The sequence below is a fragment of the Lampetra fluviatilis genome, chromosome 9 (assembly GCF_964198595.1).
Source record: "Lampetra fluviatilis chromosome 9, kcLamFluv1.1, whole genome shotgun sequence".
NCBI classification, from domain to species: domain Eukaryota; kingdom Metazoa; phylum Chordata; class Hyperoartia; order Petromyzontiformes; family Petromyzontidae; genus Lampetra; species Lampetra fluviatilis.
The window spans coordinates 881,182-897,394 of record NC_136283.1 but is presented as its reverse complement, the minus strand read 5'-3'; the positions used below and the strand labels follow the sequence as shown (position 1 = coordinate 897,394).

The 16,213-nt window shown below is 57.7% G+C and overlaps 1 protein-coding gene and 1 long non-coding RNA gene across 2 annotated transcripts in view; one reads left to right on the top strand and one right to left on the bottom strand.

Annotated features, from left to right (window-relative positions):
- The first annotated feature begins 2,853 nt into the window (after positions 1-2,853).
- On the top strand, positions 2,854-3,258 carry LOC144934092 (uncharacterized). The gene is made up of 3 exons (XR_013637128.1): positions 2,854-3,002; positions 3,041-3,178; positions 3,235-3,258. It is a non-coding gene; the product is annotated as an uncharacterized LOC144934092 (long non-coding RNA).
- A 397-nt stretch (positions 3,259-3,655) lies between these two features.
- Positions 3,656-16,213, bottom strand: part of LOC144934037 (inorganic pyrophosphatase-like) — a 64,615-nt gene continuing 52,057 nt past the window's right edge. Inside the window, exons 10-11 of the mRNA XM_078859398.1 lie at positions 5,475-5,514; positions 3,656-3,999 (exon numbers count right to left, since the gene is read on the bottom strand). Coding sequence (XP_078715524.1) covers positions 3,959-3,999; positions 5,475-5,514 — 81 coding nt within the window. The 3' untranslated portion in view covers positions 3,656-3,958. The remainder of the gene's footprint in view (positions 4,000-5,474; positions 5,515-16,213) is intronic.

Below are 16,213 nucleotides of genomic sequence, written 5' to 3'. Positions count from 1 at the left end.
TGATGAGACGCCGAATGTCAAAACCAATCCTCGCTGATGAGAAAATGAATATATATAATCAATTAACTCAATAACTTCATCATTCATTCCTTCCCTCCCTCATTCGCTCTCACTTCATACAATCACGTATTCACTAAATCATTCACCCACCCCCTCCCTCCCTCATTCGCTCACTCATTAATTCACTCAATCACTTACCCATTCATTCACCCACCCACTCCCTCCCTCATTCGCTCACTCATTAATTCACTCAATCACTTACCCATTCATTCACCCACCCACTCCCTCCCTCATTCGCTCGCTCATCCCGTGCGAAGAAAACGCGTGCGGGAAGGGAGCGGTGGAGGGGGGGGGGTCGGGTTCGGAGGGGGGGGCTTTTAAATTCCAGTCTCAGCTGTCGTCGCGCGGCGAGAATTAAATTAATAAACTCGAGTTAAATTTACAGTGGCGGGCGAGACACGGCGCGATTGTTAAATTGGAGACAAACGTGGCCGCGAGTTCAGCGTGGGCGTCAAGTTCGGGGATCGTGCTCTTCCCCCTCCCATCTCCTCATCCCACATCCTCCTACCTCCTCCCATCTCCTCCTCTCTCCTCATCCCACATCCTCATATCTCTTCTTCCCATCTCATCCCACATCCTCCTATCTCCTTTCATCTTCTCCTCCTCCCATCGCCTCTTCCTCCCTCCTCCCTCTTTTCTCCTCCCACCTCCTCCCTCCCTGGGAGCCTCAGTACCGAATCTCAAGACGCCCTTCTCAAGAGGGGTTCTGTAGCAGGCGGGGCTTGCGACCCCAGAGGTCGCCGGTTCGATTCGATCTCCCAGCGTGGAAATAAAAAACGATGGTGCAAATTGACGTTTATTTGACTTCTACCCTCGCCTCTTGTCCACGGTGTAAATGTCTGCACCACCTTTAGTCGATCCATACATAGGCCGCCTGTGGTGGGGCAAAGTGTGGGTATTCCCAAATCTTGTGTTGATGGATTGAAGTCCAGGCTTGGGACCTTCCTCTTCTCCTCTGGCTGAGACTGACCACCTCCCTCTGCATTAGATAGCAAACACCCCCCTCGCTTCTGCCTTCAGATGTGGCCACATTCAGACGCTACGTCCACATGTGCGCGAGTCTCTGGTTGTCTATGTGAATTTCCGGGTCTTTGTGCGAGTCTGTGAGTCTCCATGCGAGTCTGGGTGTTGACGTGATTCTGTGGGTCTCCACGTGCGTATGTGGGTGTCTCTTTGTAACTGTTTGGGTCTGCAGGTGAGTATCTGGGTCTCTATGTAAGTGTTTGGATCGCCAGGTGACTATTTGGATCTCTAATATAGGTGCTTGGGTCTCCAGGTGAGTGTCTCGATGAAGGTGCTTGGGTCTCCAGGTGAGTGTGTCTCTGCGAGTCCGTGGTGCCACGAACACGCCGTACAATGCACACTCTGCTATAGTTGGAGTTGTAATTGTATCAGTCCATTTATTGAGCCAAAGGAAGACGACGAGACGCACCCACCAACTCTCGAACCACACTGCCACGGTGGCCGCAGGGGGTAGTTTATGGGGGTGCAATGATGACATGACGGGGGGGGGGGGGGTGAACTCAACACGTGCGGGAGTGATTCTGACACGTTGTGGAGAACACGTGGCAAGGCCAATGCGGTGCATCCTCCAAATAGCGGGCTAATTCAGGGCGGGGTAGCCCCAGGAGTCGGCATTGCTTTGCAAGCCCTTACATTCTCGAGCTTTCGAAGTGAGGTTTGAATTTTATTTACCAGGTTTTACATTTTTGGGGTTCCCTCCGACCCATCCCCCCACCTCCCCGCGATGTGCGGGGCACGACGGTAAATCCACCGCCGACATTGTGTCGAGAGCAGCTGTGCCACACGAGCATCAGTCACAACGCTCGCGCGCGTCATAACGAGCGCTAGAGCATGCCGGGCCGCTACAACACGTGCTAGGGGTCCGTGTGACACGTGTGACACGTGTGTTATGATCATTGTAACACGTGGCTCGTTATGACGCGCGTGGGGGGTCACGTGGTTGTAAAACGTGGTGCCCGAGCAGCCAGAAGAAAGTCAACCAACACTCCGCCCCCCCCCGACCCCCCCGTGATGAGTGGTGCAGTCCACATCGGCAGTCTGTGCAGTCGACGGGGTGGAAAGTTAGAAGAGAGAAGAGAACATAGAGGGGAAAGAAGTCGCTCCAGACCATTAACTCAGCAACGCTGGTTAGTCATTAATATATTATTATATATTATGTCCGGACCTTCGTCAATACCCTGCTGGATGAGAGGGTGGTGTTGGAGGAGGTTGAGGGACGCTACTTGGCCACACTGCACGCTGCCACTGCGCTGTGCCACAACTCACAACCGGCATCGTAGCACATCCACCGGCCGAGGAATTAAACAATTATTCAATTAATAACGAACCAACAATTTAAAATATTCAGATATTAATTTGTGGGAGTGGGGAGGACACCGGGATGATGTTTTGGCTAAAACAAAAAAAATCCCATTTTTGGGGGGCACCTGTCCCCCGAGATGAAGTTGAGCCCCAGCCACCTTCACAGTGGGCACTTCACCCCCAGCTCGCCGAGATGACCAAGCACCCAGTGGGTGCAGTGTGTGCTAAAGGGGCTGGATTTGCGTACGAATATAATAAAAGCATTGGTCACCCCTAACAGGGGAGCATGGCAGGGTGTGGAGGCCCAAGGACTAGAGTCTGAGAAAGACTCACACACATTGGTGTGAGTCTGAGAGAGACTCACACACACATCGGTGTGGACTCTGCCACGATATCTGCAAGCTGGTGTGGAATTGCTCGTGCAGTGGCTGCTGCTACTCCAATTGCTCGACTTTATTTTGTATTTGCTCTGCATTTGTAATGTTGGTGACCCCAAGTCACTCTTGCAAATGAGACTCCTATTCTGGTCTCTTGAGTGTGGAGAGGTGTTTAGAGGTGTGAGTGGGTGTGTAGGGGTGGGTGTGTTGGGGTGGGTGTGTAGGGGTGGGTGTGTAGGGGTGGGTGTGTAGGAGTGGGTGTGTAGGGGTGGGTGTAGGGGTGTGTAGGGGTGTGTAGGGGTGTGTGGAGGTTTGCGTGGGTGTGTAGGGGTGGGTGTGTAGAGGTGTGTGTAAGGGTGTGTGTAAGGGTGTGTGTAAGGGTGTGTGTAGGGGTGTGTGTAAGGGTGTGTGTAGGGGTGTGTGTGTGGGGGTGGGTGTGTAGGGGTGTGTAGGTGTGTGTAGGGGTGTGTAGGTGTGTGTAGGGGTGGGTGTGTAGGGGTGGGTGGGTGTGTAGGGGTGTGTGTGTAGGGGTGCGTAGGGGTGTGCGTAGGGGTGGGTGCGTAGGGGTGTGCGTAGGGGTGTGTGTGTAGGGGTGTGCGTAGGGGTGTGTGTGTAGGGGTGTGCGTAGGGGTGTGTGTGTAGGGGTGTGTGTGTAGGGGTGTGTGCTGCCCCATGAAGCCAATAACCGAGGGGGTGCAGGGTGTGCTGGGGGTGCTGGGGGTGCTGGGGGTGCTGGGGGCACCCTGGAATTCGTCTCCCCCACCATGAACGTCTGCCCCCTCTCACAAGCCACACCACGGCAGCCCTGTAAATGCCTCCATCCGGTCCCCCACGGTCCCCAACCGCCCCCCTCCCCACCCAACCACCCCTCCCCACCCACCCAACCACCCCTCCCCGTCCACCTCTGTTCAGCCCCCCACCGATGGAACGACAGTGGAGGGGGGGGGGCGCAGAGTGAACAGAGTGTGGTGCGCAGTCTATGTCAGCCGAGTACCACCAGAGTTAAGTTACTACAATACGTACGGATTGCTACGCCAATTAAATCACGACGGAGGAGGTGCGCGTCGCTAACGGTGCGCGTCGCTAACGTCGCGCCAGCGCCCGGGATGACGCCGTCATAGCAGCAGCCCCCCACCCCAAGCGGCCCCACGCTTCCTCCACCGTCGACCGGTGTCACGTGACAGGAGGTGACGTCATCAGCAGTGGTTGGACTGCTGCAGGTAATGCCACTGGTCCACTGCAACGACAAAGGGGGAGAGACGAAGTGATTGTAATGGCTGGTCTGGGAAGGAGGGGGCAGGGGGGGGGCAGGGGGGGCATGGGGGACAGGGGGGGGGTTGTTCCCACACCACTCCCCCCCCTCTAACAAACAGCAACAACGACGACGACTTGAGCCCCCCTGGTGGCAGCTGTCCCTGCGCAGAACGAGGTGCTGCTGTCCCCTCCACACCCACCCCCCCACATCCCGCGTGTCCCCCCCATCCAGAAGTAGATCCTCGGGGTGACTGGGGAAGCAGTCAAGTTCCAAGGTCAAGAGGTCATCACGGACGATGACGTCAGCACCACCGTACCCCTTTGTGTTTGGACATTGATCGGCGTCCGGCTCTCCGATGTGTTGTGTCGGGTCGGACCGGCGATGATGTCCGACGTTTCGCTCCGCATGCCGGCAGCTCCTTCAGGGAGGGCTCCATACGGCATCAACGCCTACGATCGTCTTCGCCGAAGTAAACCGCGCCAGGTTCAACCGATGGCGTGAGTCCATCGGTTGAACACACCTGGGGCCATCGTGACCACAACAATGGGCCGTGTATGGACGTGGCAAGCGATGGACCGCGTCACCGCACGTCCCCTCCCTCCCCGATGATGATGATGAAGCGGCCGTCGCCCGGCTCTGCCAGACGAGCGTGGGAACAACGACCGCCGTAGAGAGACCGTGCCGCTTGAAGCATCATCTTCGTCAGCGGCCATTCTCAATCCACTGCGGGATGAAGGCTTCCCCCAAGCTGCCGCCACCACCTCCAACGATGTTGTGACGACAAGGAATCCACTCACGCCGCTGTGTCCCAACTGGTGTTGGTGCTCCGTCCGCTCCGTGGACGCGCTTCTCGGACACATTTGCCACCATTCCTGAATAACCCAACAGCTGAAGAGCTCTGAGAGGGGCGGGGGAGTGGGGGAGGGGGGGGGGACTAGGTCCTGTTAGCCACGGCCACCCACGTCTAGAGCCCTGCATTGGGTGGTTGAAGTCCGAAGACCCGATACGGGGGTACATCCGTGGATACCCAGAGACACCTGCAGCTACCCAGCCCACCAGCTGTGCCTCTCTGCTGGTGGTCCCCGCGTCTCCCGGAGTCTCCCCGCGTGTCTCCCCGCGTGTCTCCCCGCGTGTCTCCCCGCGTGTCTCCCCGCGTGTCTCCCCGCGTGTCTCCCCGCGTGTCTCCCCGCGTGTCTCCCCGCGTGTCTCCCCGCGTGTCTCCCCGCGTGTCTCCCCGCGTGTCTCCCCGCGTGTCTCCCCGCGTGTCTCCCCGCGTGTCTCCCCGCGTGTCTCCCCGCGTGTCTCCCCGCGTGTCTCCCCGCGTGTCTCCCCGCGTGCCTCCCCGCGTGCCTCCCCGCGTGCCTCCCCGCGTGCCTCCCCGCGTGTCTCCCCGCGTGTCTCCCCGCGTCTCCGAGTGTCTCCGCGTAGCTGGAACTGGTCCATACTGCGTCACTCACCGTCAGCAGGGATGGCTTCGGCTGCTCCCAGGACAGGCGCCTGAACCAACAGGGAAGACAAACACAACGCGGGTTCAAGTCATACAAAGACGCACACCACAGGCAAAGATGCCCTGCGCAGCCTACACAGGCTGTCGGGGCAAGTGTCGTGCTGCTAGCGAGAACGGCGATGCGCTAACCGCTGCCCCACCACTCCACACTCTGCAGCCCCAGTCTGACGTTAAACCAGCAGCCTTTGTTTAAATCACGCAAACTCCGGGGGTCAAGTTCCAACCTGACCCACGGCAAATGCGAGAGGTCAAGGAGCAGCCCCGCAATTGCTGCGCTGAGGCCACTGCTGGCACAAGGACCTCCCCACTAGAGGGAGCTCTAGAGAGCCGGCCCGTCTGAGGAGCCGGCATTTGGCCTACTCTTCCACGGTGGCCAAGACGCCTCGGAAAGTATGGTAGCACCCACTCGCACACTGTGGGCAGGCGTGCAAGGAGCTTCTACAGTTCCAGCAGTTGCTCCGACCGCACGTGGTCATGAAACGTCGGACATCGTGATGAACAACACTTGGTACAACCCAACAACAACAGCAGCTCTGGAGCAGCACAGACAGTCAACCTCCTCCCAACACCCCTCCACTTTACATGTTGTGGTCTCCCCACCCCTCCATCCCCCCCCCCACCGCCGTGTCCAGTAGCCCGGCTTGAAGGGAGCGTTGAGACTGAACGACGTTCCCCTCCCTCAGCAATCCGCTCGACCCGGGAGATGGATCAGCTCCGGGGGGCGACTCGTCACCCTCACACGACTTCCTCTGGCGACGCAGGGGGGGGGAGTGGGGGGGGTGAGGGGCGGGCGAGTGGGGGGGGGTGACCTGGCCGCTGATGAATGGGCGCGGTGTGGCTTGGGAGCAGGGGGTTAATTTACTTGACAGCTAATCAATTAGGAGGGGGAGGCAGCAGCGGAGGGAGAGAGAGAGAGGGAGTGTGGGAGAGGTGAGCGACAGCAAGAGAATGGGAGAGTGGGAGAGAGTGGCAGACAATGGGAGAGAGATCAGAGGCCTGCACGGGGACGATGAGAGAGGAGAACGAGGGGAGCGAGAGCGGGAGAGTGCACAGAGGAGGGGATGTGAGACCGGAGAGCGTGGGAGAGAGAGGAGAGTGCAGCGGAGTTGAAGAAGGGAGAATGAGAGGTGATTGGGAGCATATTAAGTGCAAAGGGTGGGCGAAGAGAGGAGAAATGGAGCTGAGGGAGGGGGTGGGGGGTGTGAACTTGGATAGAGACGGAGGGAGATCACTCCGGGGCGGGGAGGCTACAACAGATGAAAGGAGAGGCAGAGATGGCGGGAACAGATGGAGGGGAGTGCCAAGGAGCTGGACCGAGAGGGAAACGCGGAAGAGAGCGAGAGCTGAAGAAGGAGTGAGAGGCAGGGTCCTGGAGGAAGGCGAGGGATGGTGATGAGATGGGAAGGGGGATTGGTGGGAGATGAAGGGAGGTGAAGATAGCTGGATCAAGATGGGGACAAGACGAGACGGGTAGGAGAGCGATGTGAGGAGCTGTAGGAAGGAGGGAGCTGTAGGGAGATGTAGGGAGATGGAGGGAGATGGAGGGAGAAATCGGGGCCTGTTGGGAGGAGGGAGATCCAAGGAGATTAGGGAGATGGAGACGATAACATGGAAGGGAGAGTCGAGGAGACTGCAACCGGTGACTGAGCGTGCAACGGGGTGGTGCGGGGAGTGTGGGAGCCTCACTCTGCCTCCCCCGTGTGACCTCCCATAGGCTCCACACGAAACAGCAGCAACAACAACAAATGAACGAGAACATCGAAAGCACAACCAAACAAAAACATTCACGCAACATTTCCTTTCAAATATTTATCGGAACAAGCGGATTTTTTTCAAAGAAATCTCGAAGGTTAAAAACACCACGAACAAGAGAGCCTGAGAGGGTGTCCACTGGGGAGACGGAGCGACCAACTCCGACAATTGTCAGCCGGGGTCCTGTCCGAACCCGGCACACCACATCAGTAACGCATCTCGCTGTGGCCGCGGCCTGGAGTCACGCGCCCGCCGCTACGGATCGATAAGCGGCGACCATGGAAAATACGCGCCGAGAAACGAAGGAATGGCGGTGGCCTGGGTGAGGCTCTTATCCAGCAGTGGGTAGACCATGGCGACTGCTGCTGCTGCTGAGCAATAGAGAGGGAGGATGGATGTGGAGTTGTAGAGATGAAGGCGGGGGAGGAGGAGGAGGGAGACGGGAGCCGTGACGAGAGGGGGAGGAGAGCTGCAGCGATCAATTATGAGCGGCGCGGTAGGGGGAGGGAGTGGGGAGGGAGTGGAATCGGGGGGGAGGGGAGGGTGAATTGTTGGGGTGGGGGGGAGGAGGCATGGGAGGGGGCGGGGGGCAGAGCACGAAAAATTGCAGCGGAAATTGCCTGCGCTCGCGCGCGCACGGTGCGTGCGCCCGTGTGTGTCTCTGTGTGTGTCTCTGTGTGTGTCTGTGTGTGGATGTGTGTGTGTGTATGTGTGTGGATGTGCGTGTTTTGTATGGTTGCCTGTGTGTGTGTCTCTGTGTGTGTGTGTGGATGTGTGTGTGTGGATGTGTGTGTGTCTCTGTGTGTGGTTGCCTGTGTGTGTGTGTGTCTGTGTGTGAATGTGTGGTTGCCTGTGTGTGTGTGGATGTGCGTGTTTTGTATGGTTGCCTGTGTGTCTGTGTGTGAATGTTTGGTTGCCTGTGTATGTGTGGATGTGCGTGTTTTGTATGGTTGCCTGTGTGTGTGAGAACGTGTGTGAATGTGTGAATGTGTGGTTGCCTGTGTGTGTGTGAATGTGCGTGTTTTGTGTGGTTGCCTGTGTGTGTGAGAATGTGTGTGGATGTGCGTGTTTTGTATGGTTGCCTGTGTGTCTGTGTGTGTGTGAATGTGTGTTTTGTGTGGTTGCCTGTGTGTGTCTCTGTGGCTGTGTGAAAGGGGAGTTGGAAGTGTCGTGGTCCGCGACATCCCGAGTTAGATTCCCGCTCACAACCAATAATGGCGACAGTGAATATTTTAACTGTCACGGGCCTCCATTAGGTCAATTCAGCCTTAAATGGAGTACCCGGTGCGATGTGTAAACGACAGCATTGGAGATACAAAGGCGGCCGGGTGTGATGTTCGCCACCCACCCCTCGAGTGCAATGCCGGCCTTAATAGGTACTCGCTAAGAGGACTTGCCCCAAAAAGTATGCAAGGCTACACGGGTGATCTTCGTCTGTATCTTTGTGCGCACGTGCGTGTGTTGACGCGCGCGAATTCACGTGTGGTCGAGTCTGCCGTGTTCCATAAACCTGCACGTGTGTGGATGTGGGACTGTGTGCCTGTGTGTCTGCCTGTGTGTGTGTCTGCCTCTGTGTGTGGATGTGGGACTGAGAGTTACAATGTGTGTGTGTGTGTGCCTGTGTGTGTGTGCCTGTGTGTGTGTGTGTGTCTGCCTGTGTGTGTGGATGTGGGACTGAGAGTTACAATGTGTGTGTGTGTGCCTGTGTGTGTGTGCCTGTGTGTGTGTGTGTGTGTCTGCCTGTGTGTGTGTCTGCCTGTGTGTGTGTCTGCCTGTGTGTGTGGATGCGGGACTGAGAGTTACAATGTGTGTGTGTGTCTGCCTGTGTGTGTGCCTGTGTGTGTGTGCCTGTGTGTGTCTGCCTGTGTGTGTGTCTGCCTGCCTGTGTGTGTGTGTGTGTCTGCCTGCGTGTGTGGATGTGAGACTGAGAGTTACAATGTGTGTGTGTGTGCCTGTGTGTGTTCTGGCTGTGTGTGTGTCTGCCTGTGTGTGTGCCTGCGTGTGTGTGCCTGTGTGTGTCTGCCTGTGTGTGTGTCTGCCTGCCTGTGTCTGTCTGCCTGTGTCTGCCTGTGTGTCTGCCTGTGTGTGTGCCTGTGTCTGTCTGCCTGTGTGTGTCTGCCTGTGTGTCTGTCTGCCTGTGTGTCTGTCTGCCTGTGTGTCTGTCTGCCTGTGTGTGTGTGTGTTCTGGTGGGAAGCAGTAGTTTCGCGGTTAGCGCATTGCACTACGAATCTGGCGACCCGAGTTTGATTCCTGCTCACCGCCAACACCAATGACTTTTATCTGAATCGGTCATGGGCCTCCCCTAGGTAAACTCAGCCTCTAAATGAGTACGTGGCCCGGCGTGTAAACATCGCCACTGGGGAGACAAAGGCGGCCGGGCGTGGTCCCGGCCACCCACCCCTCGTGTGCCGTGCCGGCCTTCATAGCTGCTCGTCGCTAACAGCGCTTGCCCTAAAAGTCTGTTAAGACTGTACGGGTGATCTTTGTCCTCTGTGTTCAGGGGTTCTGCTGACCGTCTAGGACTCTAGGTCAACTCGGCCTGAAAAATGAGTACCTGCTACGGCGTCGAAAACATCAGCACTCGTGCAAGCTCTGCTGTGAGCGAGCTCTGGCGTGTGCCTGACGCTGTTCTGTGGTTGTAGTTTTAGTGTCGTGGCGAGTGTTTTGTGAGTGCTGCGTCTTGTCTGAGTGCGCTGTTGTGGTATGTTGCACGTGCGGTCATTTTCTAAGTGTCGTATTTATCTCGTGTGGTATTAAATATGTTTGCGAGCCGTTCTATATACATCGCTGTGTGTGTGTGGAAGGTTGGGAGTGTGATATTTTATTGCAGTATTTTGTGAGCGTGGTCTAAACGCATCGTAAAGGATGCGTTTAGGAGGTCGGCGCTCGGATGTGAGGCATGGGGCGGGGGGCACTTCGTGGGGGGGGGGGCAGTTCGCGCGGCAGGCCTGGAGGGGGAGGGGGGAGGGAGGAGGGGGAGCCGGGGGATGAGGGGGAGGGGGATGCGGGGGATGGAAATCGGAGCGGGGCGAGGAGCGAACGGAACGAGCAGAGAAATTGCGCATTTTAGCGCCCGGCCTGGGGGAGGGGGCGGGGCTGTGGGGGAGGGGCGGGGCTATGGGAGGGGGGGGGCAGAAAGAAAAACACGAAGCGAGGTTGGGGAGGGAGAGAGAAGCGCAGATGGAGGAGGAAGAAGGGGGAGGGGGAAGAGGGGGGTAGGGGTGGGGGAAGATTGCAGTGAAAATGATTCCCTCGCCGGCATCGACGCAACGACCTCCCCCCCCACTCGCCGAGATCGCTCGCGCATCCCTTCGGCCACTCGGCCACTCGCTTGCCACCCGCGCGCACACGGAGTTTGTTTTACCGCGGGGAGGGGTGAGGCGGAGTGAGGGGGGTGCGGAGGGTTTGAGGGGGGACTGCGTTGTCAGGTACCGCTCGTCACGCCGTCACCTCCCACGTGACCAGGCAAGGCGTGGGCAGGGCGAGGCAGGTGTAGGCGGAGGGCGGGGTGTGTGTGGAGGTGCGAGGGAGATGGTCAGGCTGGATCAGCAGTATTGGTCTCGGAAGTGGTGGAGGCAGGGGAGCGGTGGCGCAGTGGTTAGCCCGCTGAGCTACAAACTCGGCCACCCGAGTTCGATTCCGGCTCGCGGCCAACACCAGTGACGATTATCTGAAGCTCGTCTAAGATGAACAGAGCCCGTCCTGGGCCTCCGCGAGGCTGACCCGGCCTCACACGAGTACCCGGTGTGGTGTGTAATAATCGCCACTAAAGAGACAAAGGCTGTCATTATAGGTACTCGCGAATAGCACTTGCCCTAAAAGTATGTTAAGGCTATACGGGGGATCTTTGTCTTGGTAGGGGGTTACGTGTAGAGTTCTCAGGAGGTAGTGGGGGGAGATGCTGCTGCTGCTTTGTCATCGCAACCAAACGTGTTTTGCGTGGCGATCATCGGGAATATTTGGGGCGATACCACAACCGGCGTTTGGCGTCGTGTCCGGATGGAACCGGTGATCGCGGAGAAACCCCAAGACGCGCGCGGCGGGCGGTGACACTCGGCACCGTGTCCTGCCCCACAGCTCGCAGCACCACGCGGCTCCAGCACCTGGCAACCCCCCTTGGTTGGCGGTCGCGGTGGTGGGGAGTTCCGTGACCTCCGATACCGGCCGGCCCAAAGCGAGAACAATACCCAGGGGGAGCAACGCGTTAGAGGACACCCCCCCCCCCACGAAAGATTCACAGATTCACACGAATCCGGATTTACCGCACCCTGTTTGGTTCCATCCCTACAACCCCAACCCCGCCAACACTTCCCCGCTGAAACAAAACACACACAAGTGCTTGTGCACTCACCAATGTCGACTCGCAAGTTAAATGTCAGAGTTTTAGGGGGGAGGGGGGGAAGGGTCCCCCACATCACACGGGGTTGTCCCCCCAAAAATCCCTCCCCTCCCGCCCCCCCCAAAAAACCCTTCCTGCCCCCCCGTGCGGAGAGCGCCGCTCATATTTTGCCGCTTTGTTTTTAATTTAATCGCGCAGCTCGTAACGGCCTCCAAATGGAATTAAGATTGATCGCGCACTGGAGCCGCGCCAGGAGAGAGCCCCCCCCCGCCCGGCGCCACCCCCGATAACGAGCCGCGCCGAAAGGCGGGCAACACGCGGGCGTGCGTACACACACATACACACGTACACACACGTACACACGTACACACACACGTACACACGTACACACGTACACACGTACACACGTACACACACACGTACACACACACGTACACACACACACACGCGTACACACGTACACACACGTACACACACACGCGGGCGTACACACACACACGTACACACGTACACACACACGTACACACACACGTGCTCGCGTGCGTACACACACACACGTGTACACACTCACAGACACACACATGTATACTTCTACAATATTACAGCATGCATGAGACCACTTTTAAAATGCCCACTTCTCAGTAATGCCCTTTAGCTTGGTAATATCCTCGGCTCAACAATGCAATCGGATAGAGAATGCCCTTGGCTTAGAATTTTCCCTCGGCAAATGCCCTGTCTGAGTAATGCCCTTGGCACGCGGCAATGCCCCCCGCAATGCCCTTGGCTCAGAAATGCTCTGGGTAAATGCCCTCAGTGTGATCATGACCTTGGCAAGGCAAATGCCCTCACTAATGCCTTGGCACAAGAATGCCCTTGGCTCGGAAATGCCCCATGAGAGAGGCGGTGGCACTGTGGTTGCCAGGCCACGCTTAGAAGCGGGAGGCGCTCCATCATTAGAGAGAGACATGCGGGGAGAGAGAGAGAACCGGGAGGGGGGGGGGCGAGAACCACAGAGGGAGAATCAGGCAGAGAGAGACGTGGGAAGAGAGAGACATTGGAGAGACAGAGAAAAATAGCATTAGAGACACGGGGCGAGAGAGAACCACAGAGACACGGGGAGAGAAACGCGGGGGAGACAGAAAGAGAGAACCACACGGACACGGGGAGAGAGAGAAACCCACAGAGAGTTTGAGACACGTGGAGAGAGAGGAGGGGGGTAACCAGAGCGAGAGAGACACGTGGAGAGAGAGAGAGAGAAAGGGGAAGAGCTTCAATTAAGGAGGGAGAGAGGTGAGCGCTAATGCTCTGGGTAATTGCAGAGACAACACGAGAGGCGTTCGCGGGAAGAGATGAAAGCGTGGAGAGAGCGCGCGGGGGAGAGGCGCGGAGCGAGGCGGCGAGGCGGGGAGGCAGGGAAGGGGTTAAGCGAATTAGCGAGGGGGTTTAATGAGCGGAGAGCGGCGCCGAGCGAAGAAGCTGCGCCCCGAGAGATTAACACGGCCACCCCCCCCCTCGCCCACCCCCCCCCCCCGGGCTTACGTGCGTGTGTGTAAGGGTGTGTGTAAGGGCGTGTGTAAGGGCGTGTGTGAGTATATGCGTGTGTGAGTGTGAGTATATGCGTGTGTGAGTGTGAGTAGATGCGTGTGTGAGTATATGCGTGTGTGAGTGTGAGTAGATGCGTGTGTGAGTGTGAGTATATGCGTGTGTGAGTGTGAGTATATGTGAGTGTGAGTATATGCGTGTGTGAGTATATGCGTGTGTGAGTGTGAGTATATGTGAGTGTGAGTATATGCGTGTGTGAGTGTGAGTAGATGCGTGTGTGAGTGTGAGTATATGCGTGTGTGAGTGTGAGTAGATGTGTGTGTGAGTAGATGCGTGAGTGAGTGTGAGTAGATGTGTGTGTGAGTATATGCGTGTGTGAGTAGATGTGTGTGTGAGTGTGAGTATATGTGAGTGTGAGTATATGCGTGTGTGAGTGTGAGTATATGCGTGTGTGAGTGTGAGTATATGCGTGTGTGAGTGTGAGTAGATGTGTGTGTGAGTAGATGCGTGAGTGAGTGTGAGTATATGCGTGAGTATATGCGTGTGTGAGTGTGAGTATATGCGTGTGTGTGTAGATGCGTGAGTGAGTGTGAGTAGATGTGTGTGTGAGTAGATGCGTGTGTGAGTGTGAGTATATGCGTGTGTGAGTGTGAGTATATGCGTGTGTGTGTAGATGCGTGAGTGTGAGTAGATGTGTGTGTGAGTAGATGCGTGAGTGAGTGTGAGTAGATGCGTGTGTGAGTAGATGCGTGAGTGAGTGTGAGTAGATGTGTGTGTGAGTAGATGCGTGAGGTGAGTGTGAGTATATGCAGTGTGTGAGTGTGAGTAGATGTGTGTGTGAGTAGATGCGTGAGTGAGTGTGAGTAGATGTGTGTGTGAGTATATGCGTGTGTGAGTAGATGTGTGTGTGAGTGTGAGTATATGTGAGTGTGAGTATATGCGTGTGTGAGTGTGAGTATATGCGTGTGTGAGTGTGAGTAGATGCGGGTGTGAGTAGATGCTGCGTGAGTGAGTGTGAGTAGATGTGTGTGTGAGTAGATGCGTGAGTGTGAGTATATGCGTGAGTATATGCGTGTGTGAGTGTGAGTATATGCGTGTGTGTGTAGATGCGTGAGTGAGTGTGAGTAGATGTGTGTGTGAGTAGATGCGTGAGTGAGTGTGAGTAGATTCGTGTGTGAGTAGATGCGTGAGTGAGTGTGAGTAGATGTGTGTGTGAGTAGATGCGTGAGTGAGTGTGAGTATATGCGTGAGTATATGCGTGTGTGAGTGTGAGTATATGCGTGTGTGTAGATGCGTGCGTGAGTGTGAGTAGATGTGTGTGTGAGTAGATGCGTGAGTGAGTGTGAGTAGATGTGTGTGTGAGTAGATGCGTGAGTGAGTGTGAGTAGATGTGTGTGTGAGTGTGAGTAGATGCGTGTGTGAGAGAGACGTGTGTGCGTGTGCCGTGTCGGCCTTCATAGGTGATCGCTAACAGCACTTGCCCCACACGTCTGTTAAATCTATACGGGGGGGGGGGGGGATCTGTCTTTGTGTGAGAGGGTGTGTGTGTGTGAGAGGGTGTGTGTGTGTGTGAGAGGGTGTGTGTGTGTGAGAGGGTGTGTGAGGGTGTGTGAGGGTGTGTGTGTGAGAGGGTGTGTGAGGGTGTGGGTGTGTGAGAGTGTGTGAGAGGGTGTGTGTGTGAGGAGGGTGTGTGTGTGAGGGTGTGTGTGTGTGAGGGTGTATGTGTGTGAGGGTGTATGTGTGTGAGGGTGTGTGAGTAAGTGGGGAGCGGTAGTGTTAGTTGCTGAGCGCAATGCGCTACGAACCCCAGTGACGATTATCTGAACCGGTCCTGGGCCTCCCCTAGGTTGACCCAACCTCAAATAAGTTCCTGGAGTGGTGTGTAAACATCGCCAAGGTATGGGGAGACCAAGGCGGTCAGACGTGGTGCTGACCATCAAATTCCTCGTGTGCCGTGCTGACGAACAGCACTGCCCCAACAGTCCTTACGGCTATACGGGGGGTCTTGTTGCTTGCAGTGTGTGAGGAGCAGCATTTGTGAGAATGTGAGAAGAAATATGTGCGTGAGCTGTTGAGAGAAAGGGAGTGCAAGGGGAGTGCGGGAGGGAGGGGGGGAGTACGGGAGGGAGGGGGAGTGCGGGAGGGAGGGGGGAAGTGCGGGAGGGAGGGGGGAGTGCGGGAGGAGGGGGGAGTGAGAGAGGGAGGGGGTGAGTGCGGGAGGGAGGGGGGAGTGCGGGAGGGAGGGGGGAGTGAGAGAGGGAGGGGGGAGTGCGGGAGGGAGGGGGGAGTGCGGGAGGGAGGGGGGAGTGAGAGAGGGAGGGGGAGTGCGGGAGGGAGGGGGGGAGTGCGGGAGGGAGGGGGGAGTGCGGGAGGGAGGGGGGTGGGAGTGAGAGAGGGGAGTGCGAGAGGGAGGGGGGGAGGGCGAGAGGGAGGGGGGAGTGCGGGGAGGGAGGGGGGAGTGCGGGAGGGAGGGGGGAGTGCGGGAGGGAGGGGGAGTGAGAGAGGGAGGGGGGAGTGCGGGAGGAGGGGGGGGAGTGCGGGAGGGAGGGGGGAGGTGCGGGAGGGAGGGGGGAGTGCGGGAGGGAGGGAGGAGTGAGAGAGGAGGGGGGAGTGCGGGAGGGAGGGGGTAGGTGCGGGAGGGAGGGAGGAGTGAGAGAGGAGGGGGGAGTGCGGGAGGGAGGGGGGAGTGCGGGAGGGAGGGGGAGTGCGGGAGGGAGGGGGAGTGAGAGAGGAGGGGGGAGTGCGGGAGGGAGGGGGAGTGAGAGAGGGAGGGGGATGAGAGAGGGGATGCGAGAGGGAGGGGGGAGGGCGAGAGGGAGGGGGAGTGCGGGAGGAGGGGGGAGTGCGGGAGGGAGGGGGAAGTGCGGGAGGGAGGGGGGAGTGAGAGAGGGAGGGGGGAGTGGCGGGAGGGAGGGGGGAGTGCGGGAGGGAGGGGGGAGTGCGGGAGGGAGGGGGAAGTGCGGGAGGGAGGGGGGAGTGCGGGAGGGAGGGGGGAGTGCGGGAGGAGGGGGGAGTGAGAGAGGAAGGGGGGAGTGCGGGAGGGAGTGCGGGAGGG